The sequence below is a fragment of the Triturus cristatus genome, chromosome 1_2, assembly GCF_964204655.1.
Source record: "Triturus cristatus chromosome 1_2, aTriCri1.1, whole genome shotgun sequence".
Taxonomy (NCBI): domain Eukaryota; kingdom Metazoa; phylum Chordata; class Amphibia; order Caudata; family Salamandridae; genus Triturus; species Triturus cristatus.
The window spans coordinates 385,918,557-385,945,056 of record NC_140580.1 but is presented as its reverse complement, the minus strand read 5'-3'; the positions used below and the strand labels follow the sequence as shown (position 1 = coordinate 385,945,056).

The 26,500-nt window shown below is 42.2% G+C and overlaps 1 protein-coding gene across 1 annotated transcript in view; it reads right to left on the bottom strand.

The window, feature by feature from the left end:
- The window catches only part of KIF20B (kinesin family member 20B), a 556,993-nt gene that overhangs the window by 180,754 nt on the left and 349,739 nt on the right, over positions 1 to 26,500 (bottom strand). The window contains exons 20-21 of the mRNA XM_085621389.1: positions 16,229 to 17,384; positions 12,181 to 12,319 (exon numbers count right to left, since the gene is read on the bottom strand). Of these exons, the coding sequence (XP_085477515.1) occupies positions 12,181 to 12,319; positions 16,229 to 17,384 (1,295 nt within the window). The remainder of the gene's footprint in view (positions 1 to 12,180; positions 12,320 to 16,228; positions 17,385 to 26,500) is intronic.

Below are 26,500 nucleotides of genomic sequence, written 5' to 3'. Positions count from 1 at the left end.
AAGATTAAAAACTACGAAGAAAGGTGGTTGTAGGGATACTTTATTGGTCCAATGCACCTAGTGAAGTGTTGGTCGACATGTTTCAGCCTAGTAGGGGTTAGTAGGCTTTCATCAGGACCAAGGAAAAACAGTCTCTAATATGAGGAGGCTGTGTAAGTATATAGGTAGAGTCGCTCACCTCTCTTCATCAGCGAGTTTATTGGCTCGGGGGTTGACAAAGTGTTATAGTTGTCAAAGAGGTAAAGGATGCCTTCCTTGACATTTTGCTTTCTTTGAAATGACAGAGGCTAAGGGCTTGAGCCAGAACCCCTCGCACACCTTGCATACTTTTATTCCACACCTTCACTCTGCACCCCTTGTCAGCAACCTGAAAGCAGTCCTTCCATAGTCTGACTGCACATCCTCTCTTTGGGCTAGAATCTCACTTAGGTTGATTTCACAGTCCATATTACCCAGGAGAAGATATAATGCCCATTCTTATGAGCAGCGTCCTGCAGCTCCTGAATAGACCTCTAATAACTGATGCTTACGGCTGGTTCTATACTGGTTGCTCCTCTGCCCGCTGCTCTCCATTAAGTATTCTGATTGGTTAACAATTCTTCCAAGGGGTGGAACATACTTGTGCTGGATGACTTACATTTACCAGTGGCATAACTTCTGCCATTTATGGGTAGACGCATGTACTTTAATACTTGAAGGCCTCTCTGATACACTTCAGTGTATTATATTGTACTACAGCATTTAAATAGCATTTCATACCCATCTGTGGGGTGCCAAACTGCATTACTGGATGGGTAAACATAAAACCATGGAGGAAGTACATGGTTAGAAGGGTTGCAAATATTTTTGCAAATTTACATGGAAAGCATTTTGGTGGTGTGCATGACTGTTTAGAGAGGTACTCCTATCATGTTGAGGCTTAGCACCTCGTCGGATAAGTGTGAGGCGTCATCACAGAGTATAAATGTAATTAGTTGGGAATTCTGGTTTATTGCGCAGATTCCGAATTTGGTTTCAGATTACACTGCATCTTTCTGTTCATTTCAATGCTGATTACAGGATAGAGATTAATAATAGCTCTGTATGGTCTTATTTGTATGTAAGGGAAGAACCACGCACTTTCCAGAGGTAATGGGAGAAAATAGAGATAGAAATCTTCCCAGATGGGCAGCATTACATGTGAACCACAAGGGGAGTAAAGGTGACTGGGGCTGGTAAAGGAATATATTGTGCTCGGGATCTGCAAAGAGACAAAAATAGAGTCCTCCGGGTGCAAGCTATACGCAGCAGCGCTCTTCAGTCTTATGATGCTTGTTCAGTCGGGGTTGTGAATGGATGTACTTCAGGAAAGCTGGGGGGGGGGGGGAGTTCAAGTTGGGCAGTCAGGTGTTGCAGATGTTCTGTGTACAATTGGTTGCATGCACTTTGGTAGTTTTGATTCCTTTGTTTTATGTAGTGTTCTGGTTTTCCGCCTCCTCTGCATTCTAGTAATGCAAGGGGGTTTAGAAGTCACATTGTAGAGCGTAGCTCAGTCATTCTGGGAATGAATGAATGATGACCGACCTGCATTTGTGATATCTGCAAAGCCTCAACAGGTATTAGTAAAGAACTAGTTACACATAATTATGGTGGAGGCAGCCGATTGAGGTGGTTGTTCGTGTTAGAAGGGCTCATACGATTCAGTCGTTTCTCCATCTGGCGCTACTGACAATATCAATCTAGTTGGTTTTTGATTACTTCTGGTTTTCCGACTCACAGCTTGGAAAGACATTGGGGACTAAATAGGAGCCGCATCCTTATTGACCGTGTGTTTTGGGCAGTTCTTGCCTTCTCTGCCAACACGCACATGCCTGACAATCAGTTAGGGACCTCATTGTTTCGGCTTTCCACACTATTGTGTTGGAGAGATGCATAAGACCTGCGTGCATCCATTTGGAGCTACCAGAGATAAATGAGGTCGTGACTGATTGCAGGTTTTGCCCCATCCTGCTTTAATCACAACTTCATTGCCAGTTTTCTTTTGACTCTTGATCAGCACTACATTATCTACGTGCATTATTGTCCTTATGATGACTCATAATAATTGGGGGTCGAAACACTGTCGACACTTGAGGCAGCAAAAATGTGGCTTCTTGACTTATTACATGATTATATAACTTTTTGTTTTATCACTGAACTCATGTACTAAGATCTTATGTAATTGACTATATATGCTGTGTTTATTTTTCTGTTTTTCATTGCGCTTCACATCTGTCATTCACGGGCACTGGTTCTCGAGCACCAAGTGTTCACTTTGCTATATTCACTGCACCTATTGTTGAGAAATGTCGATGCTGCTCTTCATTATTTTGTATTGAGATGTTTATATAAATGCAGTAATGCGTTTGGCACGTCCCCTTGTGTTTTTATTAAGTGTGCAACTACTTCTTTACTAATACCTGTTGAGACACTGTTGCAGATATGACTATTTACTCCAGTCTCAACTGGGTCTTTGGTTCCCCTGTGGTATGTTTCGCAACTGACATTTAGAGCATTCAGCTATCAGAGGGTCACCTTGCTGTTTACCAAGACTTTGATCACTCTTGGCACTCAGTGGGCAGTGTGTTCAATGACGGCCTACTGGGTCATTCGGTGTTGAGCACCAGCAGTTCAATTATTATCACTTATATCAGGGACAGCCAAGTGCTCCCATTCTTCCTAAATTTTATGTGATCAGTAATTATGGTTGTAAGAAATTGCAGATTCTTGATGATCGATTAACATTTTCTTATACACAGGAATAGCCAAGAGAGATCTTATGTGTTTTGGGAGTATCAAGGGCACTTTAATTGTAGGTATCGTAAGTAGCAGCTATGGAGCGCCTTATGGACTATACAGAGTGCTTTAAAGTGGAGTGTCTTGCTATCAGAAGTCAATCCAATGCCCAAGGCATTTGAGCAATGCGTTCTTTTGAGTAGAGGGGGATTAGTGATCTTGTTGCAGTGTCCTGGATCCAATGGTGATTTCTATTTGATGACAAAAACCACCATAAAGATGGTATGTATGCACTTGGCAACTATATCTAGTCTCACAATCTCCACAACACTTCACGCTTAAGAGCGGTGCTGATGCCACTTCAGGTTTCGAGCGCATCTCCAAAACCTACACTGCTTAACAAACACCTCCAGTACAGGCCAAACTTCAAACATGTCAACCATGTAGTGAAAAGTGTCCCCAGGAGCCAAACGTAAAGCAGAGCACTTAAAAACCCCACCAAAACAATACAATGGGAAGGGATTGCCAGCTCCATCTCACTGTATAGCTTTCATTCATGAATATTATAATAAATGGATGCATTACTCTCAGACACAACATCAAATGCTAGATCTTTCATATAGAAGAGAAAAGCATCCAACCCCGAACAAGGACTTGATGTTCATGCAGAATAAGGTTTAGTCTATCTAATTCACTTACAAAAAGATCCTCAAGTGAGCTCTCCACCCCCAGAGAGTGACACTGGTGACTAGAGCCAACAAAGTCTACAAGTCTGAACAGCTGCACCTAGAGGACATTGTCCAGTTATAACACTTTTTCCAGATGTTTGTTCAGTTGAGATGAAGCAATTTCATATTCAAAATATTCCCTCTTAATTGGTCCCATGGAGATTCAATTTCCCCACTGAATGAATATATATATATATATCATCCAAAGTCTTGTTCACAAGCAGGAGTGCACACAATGACAGGCAGACTCACTTTCAGAAGAGCCTTTTATTCTGCAGAAAAGCGGCAAACATGCAAATTCCTAATATCCTCCCTACGCGTTTCGGAGCCGTTGCTCCTTGCTCACGGGAAACTTGCAGTCAGTAGGTACGAAGGCACGTGTCAATTACCGTTGTCCCAGAAGCCCAAGGATCAGGAAACCCATTGGAGGGTAATATAAAGGGTAATTGACAAGTGCCTTCGTACCTACTGACTGCAAGTTTCCCGTGAGCAAGGAGCAACGGCTCCGAAACGCGTAGGGAGGATATTAGGAATTTGCATGTTTGCCGCTTTTCTGCAGAATAAAAGGTCTTCTGAAAGTGAGAGTCGGCCTGTCACTGTGTGCACTCCTGCTTGTGAACAAGACTTTGGATGATATATTTCGGCCCGTTCTGGTCGAGGGGGTAGCACCACCACTGTGGTTTTGATATCGGAACCGAGATGCAGGATGACAGGAATGCGTGGATTGAAAGGCGAAATTTACATGCTAGGCTCCAGTGGGAGTCGTGCCTGTAATATTGCGGACAGCAGAACCCATACAGGGTCATATTGTGACGAAAGGACTACGTGTCCCAGAAGCCCAAGGATCAGGAAACCCATTGGAGAGTAATATAAAGGGTAATTGACACGTGCCTTCGTACCTACTGACTGCAAGTTTCCCGTGAGCAAGGAGCAACAGCTCCGAAACGCGTAGGGAGGATATTAGGAATTTGCATGTTTGCCGCTTTTCTGCAGAATAAAAAGGCTCTTCTGAAAGTGAGAGTCTGCCTGTCATTGTGTGCACTCCTGCTTGTGAACAAGACTTTGGATGATATATATATATATATATAATCTACTGGCGGTCGCCAGTAGATAGTTATAGTTACAACCTAGTTTCCATAGGACTTTTCAAAATTCTATTTTAAATAACTTTGGCGCCGGTTGACGAATCCTCACGAAATTTTCAAAACAAATGGGGCGCTCCGTTCAGCTCCTACCCTGAAAGTCTCGGGGTGATTCGTCAAGCGGGGGCCGAGAAAAAGGGGGGGTCCCAAAACGCATTTTCCCCATGCATTTTTCCATAGGACCTTTAGTCGCAGCTACAGCCCGAACGGCTGAACAGAATTAGGTGAAATTTGGCAGCGAGGTAGCCATAAGGTCAAGGAAGTGCCTTTTGCAGGTCTGGTGTAAATCTGTTCAGTATTTCCTGAAAAAATAGCATTTAAAAGCATATCAATATCTATACGCGCGCACCGTGCGCGCACGGTGCGCGCACCCTGCCGTGCGCGAGCGCAATTCTGATTGGTTGTTAGATGTAGGTAAACATTCGAATCGGTCGAAACCAGGAAGTGTCGGCCGCCATTTTGTCTCTCGCAGTCTGAGGGAGTGAAAATAAAAGGCGGAGAACGTGAAAAGGGGGCAGAGTGGACAGTTCCTGACCCCCTAGCCTTGGTCAGGGGGTCACAGAAGGACCCCCAAGAGAGAAAAAAACACATTTTTATTTATTTTTTTTAAATTGCGAGGTGCGCGCACCGCGCGCGCACGCCACGCACTGCGAACCGTGGGTGCTCGGTGCGCGCAGCGCACCGAGCGCCCACAGCGCGCGCACGGTGAAAAACCTGAAAAAAAAATTAATAAATACATAACTTAGCATTTAAAAAACCTTGCAAATTCACTTAAAAAACCATAGGTTTCACACGTTATAGTTAGCTGGACATTTCACTCGTAAAAAACCAATGAAATTCCCCTGTTATAGTTAGTGCAGGCAACTATAACTCACGCGACCGCAATCCTCTGCTGATGACGTCAGATATTACATCACTATGATAAAGCCTGCCCCGAAATTAGTCCAAAAGAAAAAACAGAAAGTAGGTAGGGCATTCCACCAGCAACAAATATTGGACCATGCTGGTGCCAACCGGACCTTGGTATCTGAAGCAGATATCTACTTCAAAGGAACTTCATTCAACGTCTCCGTAAATACAACATCTTATTCAGCGAAGATATGGGCTGCATGTCTGCCAAACTAGTCACCCACCCATCGAGCCTCACCCGCAACCTCAGATCTCTCCATTCTACAAAGGGGCTGACTGCAAGTAGAAGATGCTTTGACAAGTTTATGATCCCACAGGGAATTACTCAGCGCTGCAAAGCAGCTGTAAGACAACACGTTCAGAAGCCGTACAAAACTTCTAAATAAATAAGCAAAGCAAGTGCATGCAAAATCTGCACTATTATACTCATCGTGATTTTTTACATTTTTGATTACTTTATTCAGAAATCTGAGGTCTTACATATATTTTCATATGCTGTGACTAGGATCCCAATCCTCACTCAGCACAGAATTCACTCCTTCCTTCTGGTAAAAGAAGTCTCAAATAAGGGCATAAGAAGAAGGGGTGGTTACAGGCAATGGGGACACGAGGGAATCACAGTGTGTAGTGAGACTGGATAATGTAAAGAACTTACTTGTCCAAATTAAACACCCTCCCTCTTCACAAGCATCTTAACCTACTCGGGGTAATTAAGCTTCTGTATTAGAATTACGGATAGGCAAAAGCCTTAGTTGGCACAGTGAGACATTTCTCTACTTATCAGCTTGAAGTCCAAAAATCTTACCTCCTTTCACATTGATAAAGCAAGCCGGGATCCATCTATAAATACAAGTTATTCACATTCATGAAGATTAGTAGAACCCCTATATTCAAAGGTCTCACCGCTTCATCCATCAAATCAACACTCATTGGAAGGGACTATCTCACAGGGCATCATTTGACACCATCGCCTGAAGCTGGGGTCCATAAGGTCGGTAAAACACATTGCTGTTGCATGTGCAGGTAACCACAGCACCATGATTATGTCTGGTGTAAGGCTCAAATGCACCAGACACCCCTCAAGATAAACTAACAAGCAAAAAGAAATATTTCTGCCCCAATCCTCTTAGATTCACAGCCCATAGGTAGTGAGGTAATCAACTGCAATTCAGAAACAGTTATCCAATACCCTTAGTGCAGGTTACCCCTGATCAGCAGCTTTGTCAGATTTCAGAATTTGAGATCCTCGTCACCCAGGATGTCAGAAGCAATTACTCCAAGCAGACAAGATTTGCAGCAGATGCAAGTCTAAATATATGTGTGTGCCAGGTCAACAAAAATGAAGACCTTGTTTTGAGTGAGATGGGTACCAATAGGGACAGTCATTCAAAAATGTCAAGGAAATTAAAACAGGTAAACCCCTCTCTCCCTCATCTTGGGCATTGTGCATGCTCCATTACAAGCCTATATGGAGGTAGGGCCTCCTAGGGGATTGGGTAGTTGGAAGTCATCACTGGCAAAAGGGTTAGGCAGGTTTGAAAAACAAAAATGATTGTACTCAGCTCAGCAGCTAACTCAGCTTGCAGCTCCCATAAGCACCAAAACTAACGGATTAATTTATTTCTGATTGAAGATTTGCTCTCTTAAAGTCAAATTAAATAAAACAATTGTGGAGCTGATCGTAGTGATCAAACTTTACATCATATTAAATAGTTCAATTAGATATGTCTGAGTGTTACAGGATTGCTGCAGTACAGCGTCATGACTGAAATACTTCCAAACTTTGGGGGAGTATTAATCAGTTTCCATAACTTCTCCAAACAAACAGGGCAGGCTATCCTGTTTCCGTACACGGAGCAATTTATTAACGCTACAGAGCTTGGACATGAAATCATATCAGGCTTACTTTATTGGCGGTTAATGGATTAAACTATGTCTTACCATTTTAGCTAAACAGGAGTCTTGGTTAGCAATTCCAACACCAGAGCAGATGTCAACATTCCAGTTACAAATGAGAATACAGGGGAAACACGCTAAAGCTGCTGGACTTCCATTTGTGTGTTAAACAAGTCATGTAGCCTTAAGGAAATATTTGCCATACATATCAAATATATTCTTATTGCCCAGCAAGTATGGGACCCAAGCCTAGGTATACCAGTCACACTTAGGACGTCGCACTGAGGAAAGAATAAAAAAAGTGGTGGTTGAAATAGATGAATTAATCTCAGCCAAATGTAATTAATCAGGCTGTTGTCCAGCCCATTGTTTTTGCCCATCATACCACATCAGATCAGAACCACCCATTCTATTTGTCTCATATAGCGCATAGCTACTCTGAGGCTTCCGAGCGCTAAAGCAGCCAACATTAGATTTCAGACAAGACTAACTACTATAAAGCTACGTTTCAGGGCCTCCCAGCATTAAAGCACATTGGAAAGATGGAGTAAATCAAGGGGGAAGGGTATTCCAAAGTTTAGGGGCCTGATGAGAAAAAGAGGGGCTACCCCATCAAGATTTGCTAAATTTAGGGACCTGCAATAAGTGTGCCGAGCAAGATCTAAGGGATCTTCGAAGGATGTAGGGAGTAGCAAGCGGTCCTAATTGAACAGGACCTTTCTTGTGGAGTGACCTATGCAGAATATGAAAATGAATCTTGGCCCTGCTAATACGAGCCAGGTATAGCTTGATTCCAGCGACCAAATGCACAGAATCCACATCGTGGCATACCAGTCCCACTTAGTGCTACACACTAAAGTATACAAAACAGTGATGGATGAAATGCTTGAGTTAATCTCAGCTACTGGCAATTACTCTAACGCATCCCAATCCAATGTGGTTTTGCACACTGTCACCTCAGTTTGGAACCAGCCATATGCAAATCAGTCCTGACCCTTCTCAAATAGGAAAAGTCCAGCATAAACTGCCAAGCCAGGACCTCTCTGAAACAGAACATAAGCAGCTCCATACAACATTTGGCCTTGTGCTTCGTAGTGAGGTGCAGCCTGATACCTATGGCACAGTGAGCAAGGGACCCATGTTTGTGCATACAAGTTGTACTAGTAGGGGCTTTGCCCTGCTCCAAAAGGTGAATCCCAGCCTGTACTACCAAGCCAGGTCATTAATGAATGGCAACAAGCAGCCACAGAGAAGTGTCAGACAAATTGGGCTACTGCTCACTGATAAACCGAAATATTGCAAACACATTGTATCGTTTTAGGAATTATTTGGCATACACTTTAGCTATATTACTGTAGCGCAGTGTGTGTGGAACTCACTCAGGTCCTCACACTGAGGAAACTAAAAAAAATGTAATGGTTTGAATGACTGACTTTACCTCAGAAAGAGGTAACTATGGTGTAAATGTGTCCCTGACAATCTGGGAAGCACAACTGAGAATAAAGAAAGTGATAAGGTAGGTATAACAATGTTTTGACTCTCACCTGAAAATCAGTGCAGAAGCAGGCATACCCAAAATTAGCCTGTGCTCACCCTCTGGTAGCTTGGCACACAGCAGTCTGGCATAACTTAGAGGCAATGTATAAAGTATTTGTGCAACACTGCAAACAGCAAAACAGTGAAGGCACCACACAAAAAGATTACACACCAGGTTAGAAAACTTGCACTTAATTTAATAAATATAACAAGACCAAACAACAAAAATCTAATAAGTAGAACTTGAGTTATGAATTTTTAAAGAATTGTAAAACAGCATTTGGAAGCAATTAGCGCTTGCTAGACCTGTCCGCCTTAGGGTGGTCTTCCCCCCAAACTTTTAGCCTGCTTGCCTCCAGTTTTGTTGATCTTGTTGTGTTGGATTTAGTACACTGGGCACTTTAGCACTGCTAAGCAGTGCTAAAGTGCACGTGCTCACTCCCTAAACATGGAGTGATAAAAATATCCACAATTGGCATACTTTATTTATACATCCCAAGTAAAGTGCACTACATGTGCCCAAGGCCTGAAAACCATAAACTGTGGGATTGTGCCACCCACTTCCGTGGCCCTTTAAAACATGTCTCAGGCCTGTCACTGCAAAGACTGTGTGCAGTCTGCACTGCCATGTCAACATTGCATTTAAAACCCATTGTCAAGCCTTGATCTTCCCTTTTATTGCATACAAGTCACCCCTAAGGTAGGCCCTAGGTAGCCCATAGGGCAGGGTGCTGTGTAATTAAAAGGTAGGACATACTTAAGTTTTACATGTCCGGGTAGTGAACAACTCAGAAATTTGTTTTTCACTACTACGAGATGTACTCCTCCCTTAGGTCAACATGGGGGATTCCTTGTTACATCTAATAAGTTGCAATTCCCAAATGGAGGGAGGTAGAGCTATCATGTTTAGTACCTATGGAATTATAATGTTAAATCCTCTTTAATAGCAAAATATAATTTATTACAATTTTAAAAATGGGCATTTTAAAAAAGATGGCATTTTGTGCTCTTAGCCCTGTGTGCCTGCAGCCTGTCTCCAATACACGCCTGGGGTGGAGCACTTAAAAACAAAGTGCCAATCGGGCACAAGACAAGGTCAAATTCACAAGTTCAGGCCGACCCTGATGGAGAGCTGAAGTAGTGGCGTCAGAGGTCCAGTATTTATACCCAGCGGTGCATTTGAAATGAGGGAGGCTTCAAAGACAGGCCTTTGAAGTACACAGAGGTCATCCCTTCCTGCACTGGCTCTAGACGCACTACAGGCAGGTATTCAGTCCTTTGTGTGGAAACAGGACACAGCCTATTCTGGTGCAAGTGAGGCTCAGTCGAGCTCCACCCTCCCATCCTACCAGGATGGCTCATCAAGTCATACTTAAGTTCCCATTGTGTGTGGCTGTCTAGGAGAAAAACACAAAGCCCAACTGTCACCCACCCCAGACGGGATCAGAGAGCGGCAGCAGGCACCAAATAGCTAAAGTAGAAAATGCCAACTTTCTAAAAGTGGCATTTTCAGAATTGCAATTTAAAATTCAACTTCACCATAAGTTTGGATTTTAGATTGCGATTCCAGAGACACCAAATTTAATAAATCTCTTTACAATTGGGAATTTCATTTATAAAATATAATAGGGTAATCTCAATGTCACCCTATGGGAGCTATAGGCCTTGAAAAAGTGAACAACTAATTGGAGGGTTTTCACTACAAGAACATGTAAAACTTCCTGCCTTTTAAATACATCATACCTTGTTCTCTGGGTGGGCTAGCGCCTACCTTAGCGGTGGCCTACATGTATAAAAAGGGAAGGTTTGTGCCAGGTTGGAATGGCAGCGTAAAAAGCACACAGAGGCTCTGAAATGGCAGGCCTGAGCCTTGTTTAGAGGGCTACTTAAGTAGGTGGCACAATAAGTGCTGCAGGCCCACTAGTCACATTTAATTCATAGGCCCTGGGCACATGTAGTGCACTTTACTAGGAACTTATACGTAAATTAAATATGCTAATTGGGGAAAAGCCAATATTACCATGTTTTAGGGAGAGAGTACATGCACTTTAGCACTAGTTAGCAGCAGTAAAGAGCACAGAGTCTGAAGGCCAGCAAAAACAAGGTCAGAAACAGTGGAGGAGGAAGGCAAAAAGTTGGGGAGGAAGACCACCCTAAGGCTGTCCGGTCTAGCTAAACCTTTGAGATAAAGCCAAAGTGATTATGAACATTATGGATAGAAAATCTTAGATTAAAGGATCCAGAATAGAGCCCGCAAGATTTCAAGCTATTTAAAATGTTATGTATTGTTGGGGAAAACCGAAGGTATGAAGGTTATGATTTTGGGGTAACAGCTGTATGTTTGTCTTGAAGAATGAATTTGGGTGATGGGCTAAAATATTAAGGTAGGAAACAGGCTTATGAGTACAACTGGCAGGAGGTTCTCTGGAAGGTAAAATCATTTAAGCTGAAATTCCTGTGGTTTATTTCTGATAACTGCACATCCCAAGTTCAGACTCCTACTCTACAGGATAGAAAAAAATATCAAAGCTTTTGAATTAAAGGAAGGAAGTGCAAAGACGGGCGTAAACAAGGTTAAAATAAATTTACAGCAAATTTTAAAAAAGATTGGATGATTTACTAAGCTTTGTACAACAAACAGAAGAAAAAATAAAGTTACTGTAATGCAAAGGCCTTGTGGAGCCACCAACTCTATTTTAGAGACCATCACAAATGAAGCAGACTGCTCCGGAACTAAAGCAAATGGCGTAGATTTAAAATGACAGGATAATCGTACCCCAGGTCTGAACAAGCTATTCCACATTGATTAAAGTTGAGGATGAGGATGTTTCCCCCAAACAAGGGAAGAAACTCACACAGGCATAGTGAGGTTTCATAAAATAAAATAACACCATGTTAAAGACCAGAAAACCACTGTTACTCAGAAGATTTTGTGCTTTAATCACATCTGAAAGTAGTATTGATGGGCATGTACATACTGTCTCAGGTTACAAGACAGTCACCGTTTATGCATGAGACACAACATTTGAAAGAATCCCTGACCCAAAAACATATCAAAGCAAATTTGAAAGATTGCTCACATAAGAGTATTTCCATGAATTCAAAAATATATTCAAATTGGTAAAATCCAAAGTAAGGGAATAACTTGGAGAGAGAAGACACTACATAGCAACTAGGATTTAAACTCAAATGACTTGCATCACAAGTTTACTAACCTCTTTCTCCACCTGCTGGATTTGCTTTTTAGCATCAGCCAACTTCTCCTTAAGGTCTGAATATTCCTCATTCTTCCTTTCGATGTCTAATTCCAGAGTATGTTCTCGAGCACAGCTTTCTGAGAGTACCTTCTGTAACCTAGAGAAATCAAGCAGAAATTAGGATAGCACATTTTTTCATAAAGCATCTGGTACCTAGCAATGTTTAAGTAATTTACATTTATTTGATGAAAGCCACACAAATGTTCATTAGTACTTTATTGTACCAAACTTTTGCCTGCCTGCATGAACCAACTGATGCATAGAATAGGATCATAACTCAAGCTTGAGCAAACGTAATGGCAAAATGGACTTTCCTAAACCATCTCTACCACTACTGAGCACACTAGGGACACAAGAGAATCTGTTGCTGGACAAGTCTACTGTGTCCATCTGTTTTTTCTGACTTGCTCTTTTGAATTTTGTCAAATCAAAAATGTAGCTGTTTGACAACTTCCAGTGGGCTTGCTTTCTCACTCTTAATTGAACGTACTCATTAATTCTCTCCTGCATGCCTTGTCCTGTGAATCTCTTCTCTGATTCTTCTGGTCAAACTACCTGACCTGCTGCTGCTCCTCATTCCATGCCTTTTCGACCTCCTTCCTATTTTGTAGAAATAAGTAGGTAGATGGTGGGAGTGATGGGAGAGTCGGCTTTTGTGACTAATAGGATATTCTTGTTGATTCTAACAGCTTCTGTGTCTTGAGGGCAGCAGCTTTTAGTGTCCGGCAGAGCATAGAAAGAATAAGCTGAACTCTGGCATGAAATAACCTCTGCCAGTGCTCTGCCTGCCTAGTGTCAAAGTCAGGAACATGTAGAAAAATGCAGCCATGGTTAGCTTACTAAGGCCTATGCATCAAAAATCTAACTATGAACAATGCCTATCTTGCAGTTCAGGTTCCTACAGAAGAACAGTGCTGCAGCAACTAATGTCCATGGCCTGCTTCAACTACCATACAGTAGATTAGGGTAACAGGAAACAGCTATCAACTGACTCAGTTTTACAAAGACTCATTGCTTCAAGCAGAGCATACTGCAAGAACCAGCAAGAACTAGGTTTGAACAGGCAATAAAAGAAATGTTAGAAATTACACTTAAACAGAGTTTGTTGGTAATTGTTTGCCAACGATTCAGTGGAAATGCAAAATGCTTGTGTCTCGGAAAACTTTCTTGAAAGAGAATTACTCAAAAAGAAATATGTTTGTCACAATCACTTTTATCTTTTGTTTGCACACAGATGTTGCAATGAACACTATCATCCTGAGACTAACTGGCGAAGTCAGAGGAAGCACTAAAAATATTCCAAAGAGGCAAAAAACATACATAGCCCTGCGCAAGCACCATAATCTTTAATAAAAGCAATTTTAGTTTAGCATTACTTGCATATAACTTGCATATAATTAGATCCATAACACTAAGCCTACTACAGAAATGACGAGGAATGTTGCAAAGACTACTACAAAAAAAGAATCCGAGCCATTGGATATCAACAAGCAGATTGATAGTCACTTTGTGATCTAAGAAGGGACTCATTAACATGTATAGTTGTCAGGCTCAGGCAGAAAGCACGCAGCACCTATGGAGGGGGGGGGGGGGTTCAGGAAATTAGTCGCTGTGTCCGGAGTGACGTCCTAGCATTGATGACATATAAACTAATAATGTCAGTTGTGACTCAAAAGTCCTTCCATCATAAAGAGGAAGCAGCAGAGCACTAAACTGGAAGCACCCTAACAAGGGGCTGAAGCAGTGTTTTGATGGGGCTGAACTTGGCAAAAACACTTAATTAGCTTGAAATATCTACACTTACCAACAAAGGCCTTAAAAACCTGATGTGATGATTCAGAATCCATATCTCGAGTTTCATGTGCAAAGGATCAAAAACTAATTTGAGGATTTGGAAAATCCTTCCATAAGCCAACATTAGAGTTGAAAACATGGAAGGAGTACAGACACGTAGCACTGAAGGATCACGGGACAAACATTTAAGATGATGCAAAATTGGTGAAGATCTAGATGGAATGGCCAAATCCAGTGGAAGACCTAGGAAAGGGGTGACATTCCCAAGAGACATCCTTATATAGATGCACTCATTGCTACTAAAGTAAAAGAACTCAGGCCATTTTGAAGGAAAAACAATAGTTTAAGTTTCAGTGTATGAAGTTTAGCATTCTCCAAGAATTCTCTGAGGCAATGCAGATTAAATGAAAAGCAATGGCTGATCATCCACACGGAGAGTAAATAAGCTTAAAATGATTCATGAGTAAAGAATGCTACTCAACAGCAGTTTAGCACATTGTAATTAAATTGAGAGGGACATGGTAATCCCAGATGAGTAAAAAGAAAATAACCCAGGTGAGCATGGACGGCCAGAAGATTTATTGAACCATTATAGGATGATGTAGCTGTTGTAGAGCCTACAGCCTAAGATAAATAGTTACCATAAACTTAACTTTATCCTGACTCTTCCCCTTTCTGAACTTGTGGAATGAGAAAGGGAAGTGAAAAGCAAAATTGGATTCTTAGGTCTGGGCCAACATGCTGCAGATAATTTCCTGATGAAATCTTAAACTCTCCTGGCCTGCAGAATGTGGGAGGTAAACCGTAAACCTACTCTGCAAATATCGGTGCCAGGACCATGCCTTGTGAATGGCAACTGCGCTTGTCCCTGTTGTAGGATGGAGGTTGAGCTCAATGCAGTGTAGCAGCTGGTGGTGCATGATGATATGTGGCAATGGTGATCTTAATGTCCATTCAGAAAGGACCATTATTTTCAGATGTAAAACACAGCTGGTCTGACAAATGCAGGCCCCCCAGTTCTGTCTGGACAAAAGTACAAATTATGTGTACGTCCAGATTCACCAGTGTCTCCTAAGAAGACTATGCAGTTGGCATGGAAATAATACTGGAAGACCCGTCTCTATTCAGCTACAATACAGCAGCACTTTTAGAGCGAAGGAAAGGAGAATCAAAAGAACCACTGTTAACATGGCAAGCTGAGACAGGCTCCTAGGCAGGAAGATGCTACAGCCACTATGAGAGTAGTCTTCCATAAAAAAACAATGTCACAGGCGGCCTTAGGTTCAAAGTTTTTCTGCACCATCTTGTGAGGATCATAATCAGATGCCATGCACGAGACTTGTGCCTCTTGACGTCCTTGTTAGCCACTAAGTAGAGCTGTTTTTTCGAGTTCTTGTAGGCTTTGATTACCTTGTGGTAGGTTTTAAAACTGTCCATGTTTCAACCAGGCGACCCAAAAGATGGATTGCATTGCCCGCAAAGCATGTAAGTGCTGAAGTTCTTCATTAGTGCATTGAGAGAAGCTCAAACATTTGGCTTTATACTGAATACTAGTAGAGGTCTTCCTGGCAGCCAGAAGTACTTAAATGGTCTCTGAGAAGAGTCACAGATGCTGAAAGATGTGCTCCTGAGGGACCATGCTCTCAGGCTAAGTGTCGGTAGAGAGGGAGTAACAATCACCATTCCCCCCCCACAGACAAGTGGTATCTATTCGCGGGGTTTTGGATGTGCTGCCTTTTGCGTTTATGGAGCAGAGGTGACAGCAACTTGGACGTTCCTCGATCTTTTTAGAAGACTATCAGAGAAGTTGGATAAGGAACACATAAAAAACAAAAAACATTTAATCCAACATCAGGCTGCAATGCAATCATGGGGAATCCCCTCTCCACTTGCCCACACGATGTTCCAGCCTCACCCCAATACTTTGAGAGAGTGACTAAGGTTCAAAATGGAAGTCAACACCTTACTTTGAGAAATTATCATATTTAATTTATGTTCAGCATGGCATAAATAGAGGTAAAATGTGCTACATCAATACATCCCCCTTCCTGCTGAAAGGTTTCTCTTACCACTTATGAACAATATTGACAAAACTAAAATAATCACATTTCTAGTAGCACATATAAGATTCCGCAAGAATAATGTCAACGATAATGTATTACTTGGCCTTCTAATCCATACTACGTTATTGAAGAATTTTTAATGTACTTACTGTACAATTTCTTGTTTTCTGATCTCCTCTTGCTTCTCTTTCTCTCCAACGGAGTCCTGAACAGCTTTGAGCATAATTTTAATTTCAGCCAATTCCTCTTTCAGTGCAATTTCCTTCTCAGTCAATGACTGAACTGTCTTCTCCGATTCCTGATACCGTTGCTGCAATTCTTCAACAGCAGACTTCTTATGTAGGATTTGATCTTCCAAACTTTCATTTTTATCTTTAAGGGTCTTCACAAGACGATCTAATTCTAGCACCTTGTCTTCGTAACCAGACTTTTGTTTTTCAAGCTCTGCTAATTTACAGGTTACTTCGACCACATGTTTCTTTTCACTCTCTAAAAGACTGCTGCTTTCAAGCAGCTGTTTTCTTAACAGCTCAGTCAGGGTATTCTCCTCGTTCTGCAGTTTTCCTAGATTTTCAGCTTCACTCCATTTCTGTTTGAGTTCACTGTTCTCCAATTTAACTCCCTCAATGTCTTCATTTACACTTGCAAGCTGCTCTTCCAGCTTTTTTATTTGGCAGCTTTTCTTGGCGGAGACTTTTACTAAGTGCTGGCACTCTTTATAAAGACTTTCTATGGCACAGTGGAAGGTGCTGCCACGCCCATCTGCATTAACGGAAGCATCAGACAATGTATTTTCACCAGTGCTTGTAGAACAGCTGTGTGTTGAATTTTCCAACTCGAAAGTTTTTATTTGCATTTCGTCCTTGCTCAACAGGTCTATTTTGACTTGAATGTTCTGTATTTGAGATACCTTTTCTGAAATATTAAGCTTATTACTTTCTACTTCGGCTACCAATTTGCTAATATTTTCTCCTTGCTCCTTGTTAATTTCCTTTTGTGTCTGAAATTCTGAAACAATCTTTTCACATTTAGAGGTAATCTGTTGAACCTCTTTACTTAATCCTAAAGCTTTTTCTTCTGATGAGGATAATGCCTGTTGCATGCTTGACAGCTTAGATCTAAGCTCTTCATTTCCTGCTCTTTCGCCTTGAAGTTCATCAGTCAGTTCGGCTATGCGATTCTGCGTTGCCTCTAATTTTTCTTCCAGTTCAGTCAAGGTTGCTCCTCTATCAGGAAAACTGTGCTGATGAATCTCATTTATTTCATCATCTGCTCCCATGGTGGTACTCAACCTCTGATCAGTTCCTACAACAGTTATATAGAAAATCAGTCATCCAACAATCCAAAATTATTTCAACAAACTGTACAAGAGGAACATGTGCATTGGATTAATCAACAAACCTTTGCCAGAATACAAAGAAAATTCAAAGGCACGGAGCAGCCTCAGAAGTGGACCAGAAAACAAAAACTGCATACATCGCCGACTGCCGAGTTCAGAAGCCTACATCTCAATCTTTTTTTAAGAGTGGTCCAACATCTCAATTTTGGTATTGACAGTACTCATTGAACATTTTTTTACAACATGCAGTAGAAATAAGCCAATATGCTTTGAATGCCTCCAATCACATTCCCAGATCCAGACCGCTTGCTAACATGTTATCATAATCTATTTATGTCATTCTGACAAAGGCTCATTCATCACTGGGAGTAAATGTGGTTTTACAAAAGATCCATAGACAGTAAGAAAGGCATCTTCCATGGCACTAGGGAGGCGGCTGGCAGGGTGCGGCTTAAAATGGTTTCATATTGTATGAAATTGCCTGAAGGAAGAGGAATGTATTGTGTATACGTTTGCACAGGGTTACAACAGAAATGTGTCGCTTTTTTTGGCAGGTGTTGAAGAAATGTGTAAACCATGATTGAGAGATCTTTAGTGAATGTGAACAATGGATCAAATGGAGTTGCTGGCACAACTCATCTACAGTAGCCAAGGACATAATCTAGCCTTGAAGCCACCCTAGTGGGCTATACAAGCCGTTAAAGACCCGCCTCCGTGTTCTAAGCCCAGGTACAGGGCCTATTCTAAGGGACGGTGCAGCCACTATGGCGGGTTATAATGCTATCATAACATGTCACCCAATGAGGGCCAAATAAAAAAGCAGCCCACTGAGAGACAGAGGGGGGTTAAAACCCCTCGAGTCCCCAAAGCTTGAGTGTCTTTCACAGTTTTTGCTATATATTCTGGACCACTTAGACTGCAAAAGATGTGAAAGTGGCAGCAGTCAGCCCCCGGCTCCCCTTGGGCTCTTGCAGACTGTTTTTCTACATTCGGCAGGGCCAAAGGAGACAGGAGCTCAGCAGAGTTCTTCCCTCCCCTTTTCCGAGGCTCCCGTGACAGGGAGAGCAACAGGGGCCCGCCAGGTGCTCTTCTCAACAGCCTCTGGTTCTCTCATTTCCCTCCACATTCCAAATAGTGAAAACGCAGAGTCCCACGGTGTAGACTAGGACTCTGGAAAGGTAACAGCATTGGGCTTATATTTACCAGTGCATATAGCCTGCAGGTGCTCGCTTGTCTTGAAGGGAGCTGCCAACATTCTAGTCACACTTATGTGCGGGAAGCAACAGAAAACCTGGCAACAGTGATCATGTAGTTCTACATTAACTTGAAAACATTAAGCAAGGTTTATCCCATACAACAGTTGAGAAAGCAGCCATGTCAAGATAATATTAAAAAATTTCCAGGAAGATTGCCTGGAAGAGTCATGGTCCATACAGAAGAAGTAATCTGCAACACACTGACAGTCATGAGCTCAATATTTTGAAGTGAATCTCCCAAGAAGGAAAACAGGTACAATACTTCCATCACTCTTCCTCCTCTCAACGAGAACTCCGCACCCCTCCCCCCACCGCCCAAGGTTCCCCCTAACCTACCAAGCCAGCAGCCATGATCGCCCCTGTGAGGTAGCTCAGCACCAGTGGCTAACCAGATCACGGGTGGGGGGTACTCCTCGAGAAAGAGTTGGACAATGTCTGCACTCGCCAAAGTCTGCCCAAATGTGAATACTGTGCATCACGATTTCATTCTTGGCGCCATCCAGCTTGTCTGAGGAGGGTTTTAAAGAATATTCTTTGTAGCTCACCTCTTTGGTTTAAATTCTGCCTGGTGAACAAGCAACCGAGTATTGTCACAAAGATTCCCAACGGCGGTGTAGCCGGTAGTGTGCCCAACAAGTCATAATAAAATCAGCAAAATGATCTACTGATGATGTACCTACACTAGTACCTTCATACACAACACACATGAAAAACGCACTGCAGCCATTGCCCTAAACTAGATTAGGGCCAGTATTTCTTCATATATAGTATTTAAGCAATGCCGGTGAACATGTACGCTGCCTAATAAAATATTAACTTTAGCAATTGTACTGACAAATATGTATTCCAATATTTATTAGCACAGGGCAAAGGCCAGATCATGTTATTTCCATAGTAGATATATTTCTTCTGGACCTGTGTTATCCTCTGATCTTCACAGCTAAAATTGAGCCTACGCAACGAAACTGTAGTGGGTGAGGTCCAATACCTGTATTTCTGACTAATGCACGTGAAAGAACAGCAATAGGTTACATATCAAAGCAGAGGCTGCCCCAGGAAGTGGGAGAAGGTGTGGGGAGGGTGGGAGGAACTTAGGGGGTGCTAGCGGGATTGTTCAGGACTCTAGTAATGATCAATCTGTTTGTTGCTGTGTTGCCATGTACAGGCCAGGGGGTGTTCTTTTGTGATGTCCAGTCCCTGGGGTCCCCCTGTTTCGGGGTACAACTGTTGATGTATCTAAACCTGTGTTTAATTGCTTATAGTGGAATATGTGTATTGTATCAAAATGTTGAATAAACAGAACTTTAACACAAAAAAAGGGTAGAAGCTGTCCTTGCAGATGCTCAGAGTGTGATATGGTATTAATAGTCATTGATGTGGAGGGGGGGATCCTTAACTCACGAGAGGCAACACCTTAAGTGGGTTATGATGCTTCTCAAACCTTCACAACAAAGGTAATAGATAACTCAAGACACACGGCCATAATCTCGTATGCTTACTGTCATCCCATTGTTTTCAGTATTTATGAACAAAGGCATTCAACACTAATCAGAGCATAAGAGTTACATTGATAAAGTTGGAAAGAATTAATATCATTAGGACTATGGCCCCACTTGAATTAGTCTGTCGAATGACTAGAAATCTTTTGCAATAAATGCGTGAATCTGTGTTTATTGGTAAACATTGCCCAAATAGCAAGCTAGTGGGTCACATTTAATATTCTGGTGTGGCATATATGTCTGTGCGTAAACATACTCAATTGGTTATCATCTATTCAAAAATATAAAATCGATACATAGACTAAATCATTTTCAGCTCGACTTGCCAATTTAGGGGAACACAAACTATTTACATCCAAAAAGTAAAGTACCATAATGGTGCTAATTTGTACGTGTATTCATGATAGTGCATATAGTGCCCCACCCTCTCTGCACAACTTGGGCACCATATCAGTTCCCATCAGAACCACACAAATGTAAGCACAAAGAACTGTGTGGGAGGAGCTCACCAACTCTCCCGGCTGAGTTTGACTTCACAAAAGCAGTGCTGCAACAGAAAACGTTAAGTACACAAAAGGCTGGGGTTGAAAAGCACACAGTTAAACAAAGCAAACTCAAGTGCAATTAAAGCGAATAATCACTCATCAACATTAATACTATACGATGGATAACAAACAAGAACTTGGGGCGTGCTTTGTTTTTAACTACACAGCACTTGCGCTGTGCTTGTGAAAGCTCATCTATATTTCTTAAAAGTGGGCTCTTATCAGTTACCACAACTGTATTACTGTGTTCATACGCTAGGTGAAACTTTTTATTTTTGTTTAATATCCCAGGATGCACGCATTGAAACTGCTGTTACATGACTGATTTTTTCATCCTGACACCACCGAGGTGTATTCATTTGATATCACTCTACATTTCATGTGGGCTTAAGTTCTTGAACTCAATTTTATGACTTTGTTTTGGGCAGTTATATTAGTGTGCCTTCAGAAGCCCAGGAGGTCTCAAATCAGTCTCCCCAAGATTGAAAGAGCAGGACAACACTGCCATCTAAGGGTTACTTTTTTAATTAAATATAAAAATTGCTCTTGCATACAAACATTTTCTCTTCAGGATTTATGTGCCCGAGTACTGAACCGAGTGCCAGGTAGTCAAGTCTGATATCTGTGTTTTTAGGTGCAGCCTGCACAAACAGCTTATCATTAATCACATTGGCAAAACCGAATGCATTTAGCAATGTTAGTTATACTTATTTATTTACATTTGAAGTGGCCTATGCATTAAAGATTCAAGCAGTTGCACTAGTGCAACATTGGGAATGTCTTGCCTCCCTATATCCAGCTTATTTCATCGTTTGAAATCTAAACATACAACAAAAATAAAAAAAGATTAAATATACAAAAAATAGTTACAGAGCCAATGACTTCATTACTCGGGTGTGCTACAAAACTTGCATGTACCAAAATGCAAAGTAAAAAGAATACCACAATGTCAATGAGTGAGATGCTTAACCGGTCTACTGTTGAGAACCTAGGGTAAATGAAATTAAAATCAGCTAAGAGGCCATCTTCATCCTTATATACGATGCAGTCACTTAGGAAAAACAAGCACTGGCAAAGCCAATAAGGCTGACTTTGGCTCCAAGCCAAGTCACTTTGCCAATACTGGTTTTGTATCACACTATGCACAACATTATTGCTGGGGGAGCTGCTGTGTATAGTCAATCCAAAAACAAAATAAAGTTTTTTAAAGGCAAATTCTTTGGGTTTCACAGAGCACACATTTCCATAGTATCACATGGCACTGAAGGGAACTACTTTGAGTGTGCATGTGCTCCTTATGAACTCTGTGACTTAGCCAAAGGTTAAAGTGGGATGACCCATTGCCATGCTGAATGCTTGAGTGGAAGAAGCAGAATGTGAATGCCACAATAACAGACCAATGAAGCGTGCTAAAAGCTCATATTAGTAAGTATATTATACGTATAATTTTAATAAATAATAACGCCAAACCTAAGAGGTTCCCACTGTAAAAAAAAAAGATGGGCCCGGACAAGAAGGCACTTGCTAGGGCTATTAGAACAGAACAATTGTGGCTGCTTCTGAAACTCTGGAGCCACCTACAGGCCTTTACATAACTATTTCGCAAAAAGACATCTTCAAAGGGACCTGACCCCCCCCCTCCCCTATCCCCCGTCCCAATCAGCTAAGCCACAACTCTATACCACAAGTTATAGCCAACAGAAAACAGATGATTGTGGCAACGATAGCACTTGTAAGAGCAAGGATTCCTATGCTGATAAGGTTTCCACTTCTGAGCACTCACTGAGTCCCCCCCCACCACCTTCCCCGTCCCATTAAACTAAGCCACAACCCTATACCACAGGTTATAGCCAACAGAAAACAGAGGATTGTGGCAACGATAACACTTGTAAGAGCAAGGATTCCTATGCTGATAAGGTTTCCACTTCTGAGCACTCACTGAGTTGTCTAACACCGCAGGCCCTGGATGACACCTTCCTTGCTGATAGAGTCTAGAATTGCATTGCCATCTGCTTAGATCCCGACAGAGAGCAAATATGTGAGACAAACACTGTGGATTCCAGGCCAGAAAATCTCAACAGAAAAACATTGCAATCTCCTCTGCCCTGATGCAGTGGATGGACTGCTAGCCACGTGTCTTACACAACCACCGCCTTCCAGGCTCAACAACCAGATGAACGGGTAGACAAGAGCTCTATGAGGATCACCAGCAAATTCATGAGCCCTTCAAGCGTGAAAGAAATTAGATGAAACTGAACAAAGTTGTGCTGGGTGCTGTTGCGACTAACCCACTATTGGAGTTGAAAAGGCTTTTGAAGTCCGGCTTTTAGCACGCAATGCAAGCAGCAGGTCTTAGGTTCCAGAAGACTATGGGGCCGACATTCTGCTGTTAAACAAGATGAAATTGGAGGTATACTGAGTCACTAAGACGAACCTTTACAACTGCAGACTGCCCCTCCTTTCTGTGATATTAAAGCCAGCGCTCAAGAATTGTACTGTGCAGAAATAAGATGAACATGTGCTTGGAGAGGTTTGTTTAAATGTTGCCAAATTCTGTACAATTTTTGAAAATTAATTGAGGTAAGCTTCTGATATCATGTTGGCAACTCAATAGTTTCAATTGAGGAGAAAGTTAAAGCCCTTGAAATCTATAAATATGATTTTACATGCACTTGTATTACTCTTGTAGAGTAGGACTCATGTTTTCCAACAATTCGTATCGGTTGTCCAGGTCTCGAGTTCGAGAAGTTCAAGTTCAAATGGAGCTTCACAGGATTCACTTACAAGAAAAGCAAAATGGCCACTGGAACGGCCAAAATAAAATTCAAAGCAAGCCAAAAGAGATAACGAGCACTGGCAACACCAATACGTCTTGCCTAAGCAAGAGCTATTGGCTTTGCCAATAAGTTTTAGCGATGTTGTACACCAGAGTGACTGCTGGTCAGCATGGCTAAAAGTTGGTGGGGTAAAGGAGAGTAGATTGGAGTGTTATGGAGTGGCATAGAGGGGCGCAGAGTGACATACAGTAGAGTTGAGAGGTGAGGAGAGGAGTGGAGTGTCATGGAGTAGCGTACAGTTTTGTGGCGTGGAGGGAGTAGTGTCGTAGAGTGGAAAAACGTAGAGTACAGTGTCAGAGTTGAGCAGTGTGTTGTGGAGTGACAGTGTCGTGGTGTAGAGGGTGTGGAGTACAGTGTTGTAGAATAGAGTGGCGAAAAAGCAGAGAAGATTGCCAAAGTGGAGTAGTGAATGATAGAATGAAGTGGAGTAAAGTATGAAGTGGAGTAAAGTGGCTTGGAATGACAGAGAGAGTTGTGTAGACCATTGTACAGTGGAGTAGTGTCATAGAATGGAAGAGTGGCACAGAGTAGAGTGGAGTGCCAGAGGAGCAGAGTTTAATTGAGTCGAGTATCAGAGTAGAGTAGTGTTGAGTGTGACAGAGTAGAGTGGCCTAGAGTGAAGTGGCGTAAAGTACAGTGGTGCAGAGAGAATTGGCATAGAGTGCATTGGTTTTCAGTAAAGTGGTGCAGAGTGCATTAAGCATAGAGTGCAGTTACAGAGAGTGGAGTGGTAGAGGAGAGCAGAGTAGATTGCAGTGGCATAGGGCAGAGAGGAGCAGAGTGGAGTGGTACAGGATAGTGTGGAGCAGTGCAGGGTACAGTGGAGTAGTACAGGGTAGAGTGCAGTCATGCAGAGTAGAGAGTCAGGAAGCAGGGTCGCAAAGTGCAGGACCGTATACTGGTGCAGAGTAGAGTGGTGCAGAAAGCAGTGACAGAGTGACGTAAACTGCAGTAAGAGTACAGTGGTGCAGAGTAGAATAGAGTGGTGTAGAGTGCAGTGATGTAGAGTGACAGAGTGCAGTTGAACAGAGTAGAAAATTGTAGAGTATAGCGGGGTAAAGTGCAGTGGTACAAAGTAATTAGCGTAGTGGCGTTTTTTCTGTGTAAGCTCATTGGCTGTTCTCAGGGTCTGATACGTTGGGGGATTTTTGCCTACAACATGTGAACGCCATGGCTGCACTAAGGATTAGTGGTTCATTGCATGTTGTGTGTAAGGTCTGTTCCGGCTCTCCTACTGGCACTAGGCTTCCTGCAAGCTCTGTTCTTGCTCTCTGATACACAGTTCATTTAAATGTTGTGAGCTAGAAAAAACTCTTTCCTACCTACACCCAGTATCCAGCAAGATTGTCACATAAATCCTCTCACTTTGAAGTCTGAGAAAGAAAAGTAAACAAGCGCCCTCGGAAGATAGTGCCTGACATCGGTCTTTGAATGCACAGCAAACGTGCCGAAAAAAACAACAAGATTTAAAAATTGGTTTACAGAAAAGGAGCTTGTAGAAAAATACCGTAAATACAGTTTAGTCAACTGGAAGGATCAACGGAACCCGGGCAGCCTAACGCAAATAAAGCCAGCAAATGGAAAGCAAGAAAACATGAGTTACAAACCACAAAGCCAATAGCAAGCAATGGGCAGAATGCATTCCTAGCTCAACTTTCTGAAAGTCCCCAAGAGGTCTTTTGCAAACAGACAGCTGCGCTGTCTGGTAGGCGGCGACCTAAAAAGGACAAGCTGGAGCGCAATAACCTATCTGAAAACAAATTAACAATTTCAGGGTTGTCTAACAGGGGGAGGGACAGAAACCAGAGTGATGGAACAAATGAATAATTAACAATTGCCTGAATGCTGGAGTGGGCCACAAATGATCACTTCTGGTATTCCATGTTACATGGAATACAATTGCCAAAGATTAGGGTTTTAGTATATAGGAGCTGAAGGCGCTCTGCAAATTAACGTAGGTCAGTTGGACATAAGCTTATTGGTTACGGTGCTCACAGGAAAAGGGCGACCCTACTAACCCCTTAATTTGTGGCGGAAAAACCAGCCACACACAACAATAGCAACAGTCCTGTGCACACGTACAGAGTATAGCTACACAGTGTAAAGGTAGTTCAAGCACATTTAGGACAATATTCCACGTAGGTTTCTTGTTTCTTTAATATGTCACACAACAAAAAAAACAGCCAGCCGACACGTGTTTCGTCAGAGAAACAGTGTACTCCGACTCGTCAGGGCTAAAGGTAAAATCGACGGTGTGTAGAATCCCTATACCGGTGATAATTCCAACCCGGTAGGGTTCAGAAAAAGGTGCTGGTCAAAAGTAAAATCTTAATAGATTAAAAGCTCAACCGCCAATACAATGTCAAATTGGGAACAATCCTCCCAACAGCAGGAATATGTATAGGACAGCAATACAATCAATGCTGGTCCACAGAGACACATGTGTGTGACTCTTTCCGACTTCTTCCCCTTTCGGTCCTCGCGTCTTGGCAGTGTTCAGTCAATCTGGAGAAATTGACTGCACTGCACTTATTATCCAACTCGACCCTTTCAGCGTGGATGCCGGTTTGGAAGTATCACCGCCATCCCGCTTACGCAATCCGTAGCATCAACTCACAGCCGCTGTTACTCTAGTAAGATTTTACTTTTGACCAGCACCTTTTTCTGAACCCAACCGGGTTGTAATTATCACCGGTATAGGGATTCTACACACCGTTGATTTTACCTATAGCCCTGAAGAGTCGGAGTACACGGCTTCTCTGACGAAACAAGTGTCGGCTGGCTGGTTTTTTTGTGCTGTGACATATTAAAGAAACAAGAAACCTACGTGGAATATTTTCCTAAATGTGCTTGAACTACCTTTACACTGTGTAGCTATACTCTGTACGTATGCACAGGACTGTTGCTATTACATGGAATACAAGATTGCTCTTTAAGCGCACCAT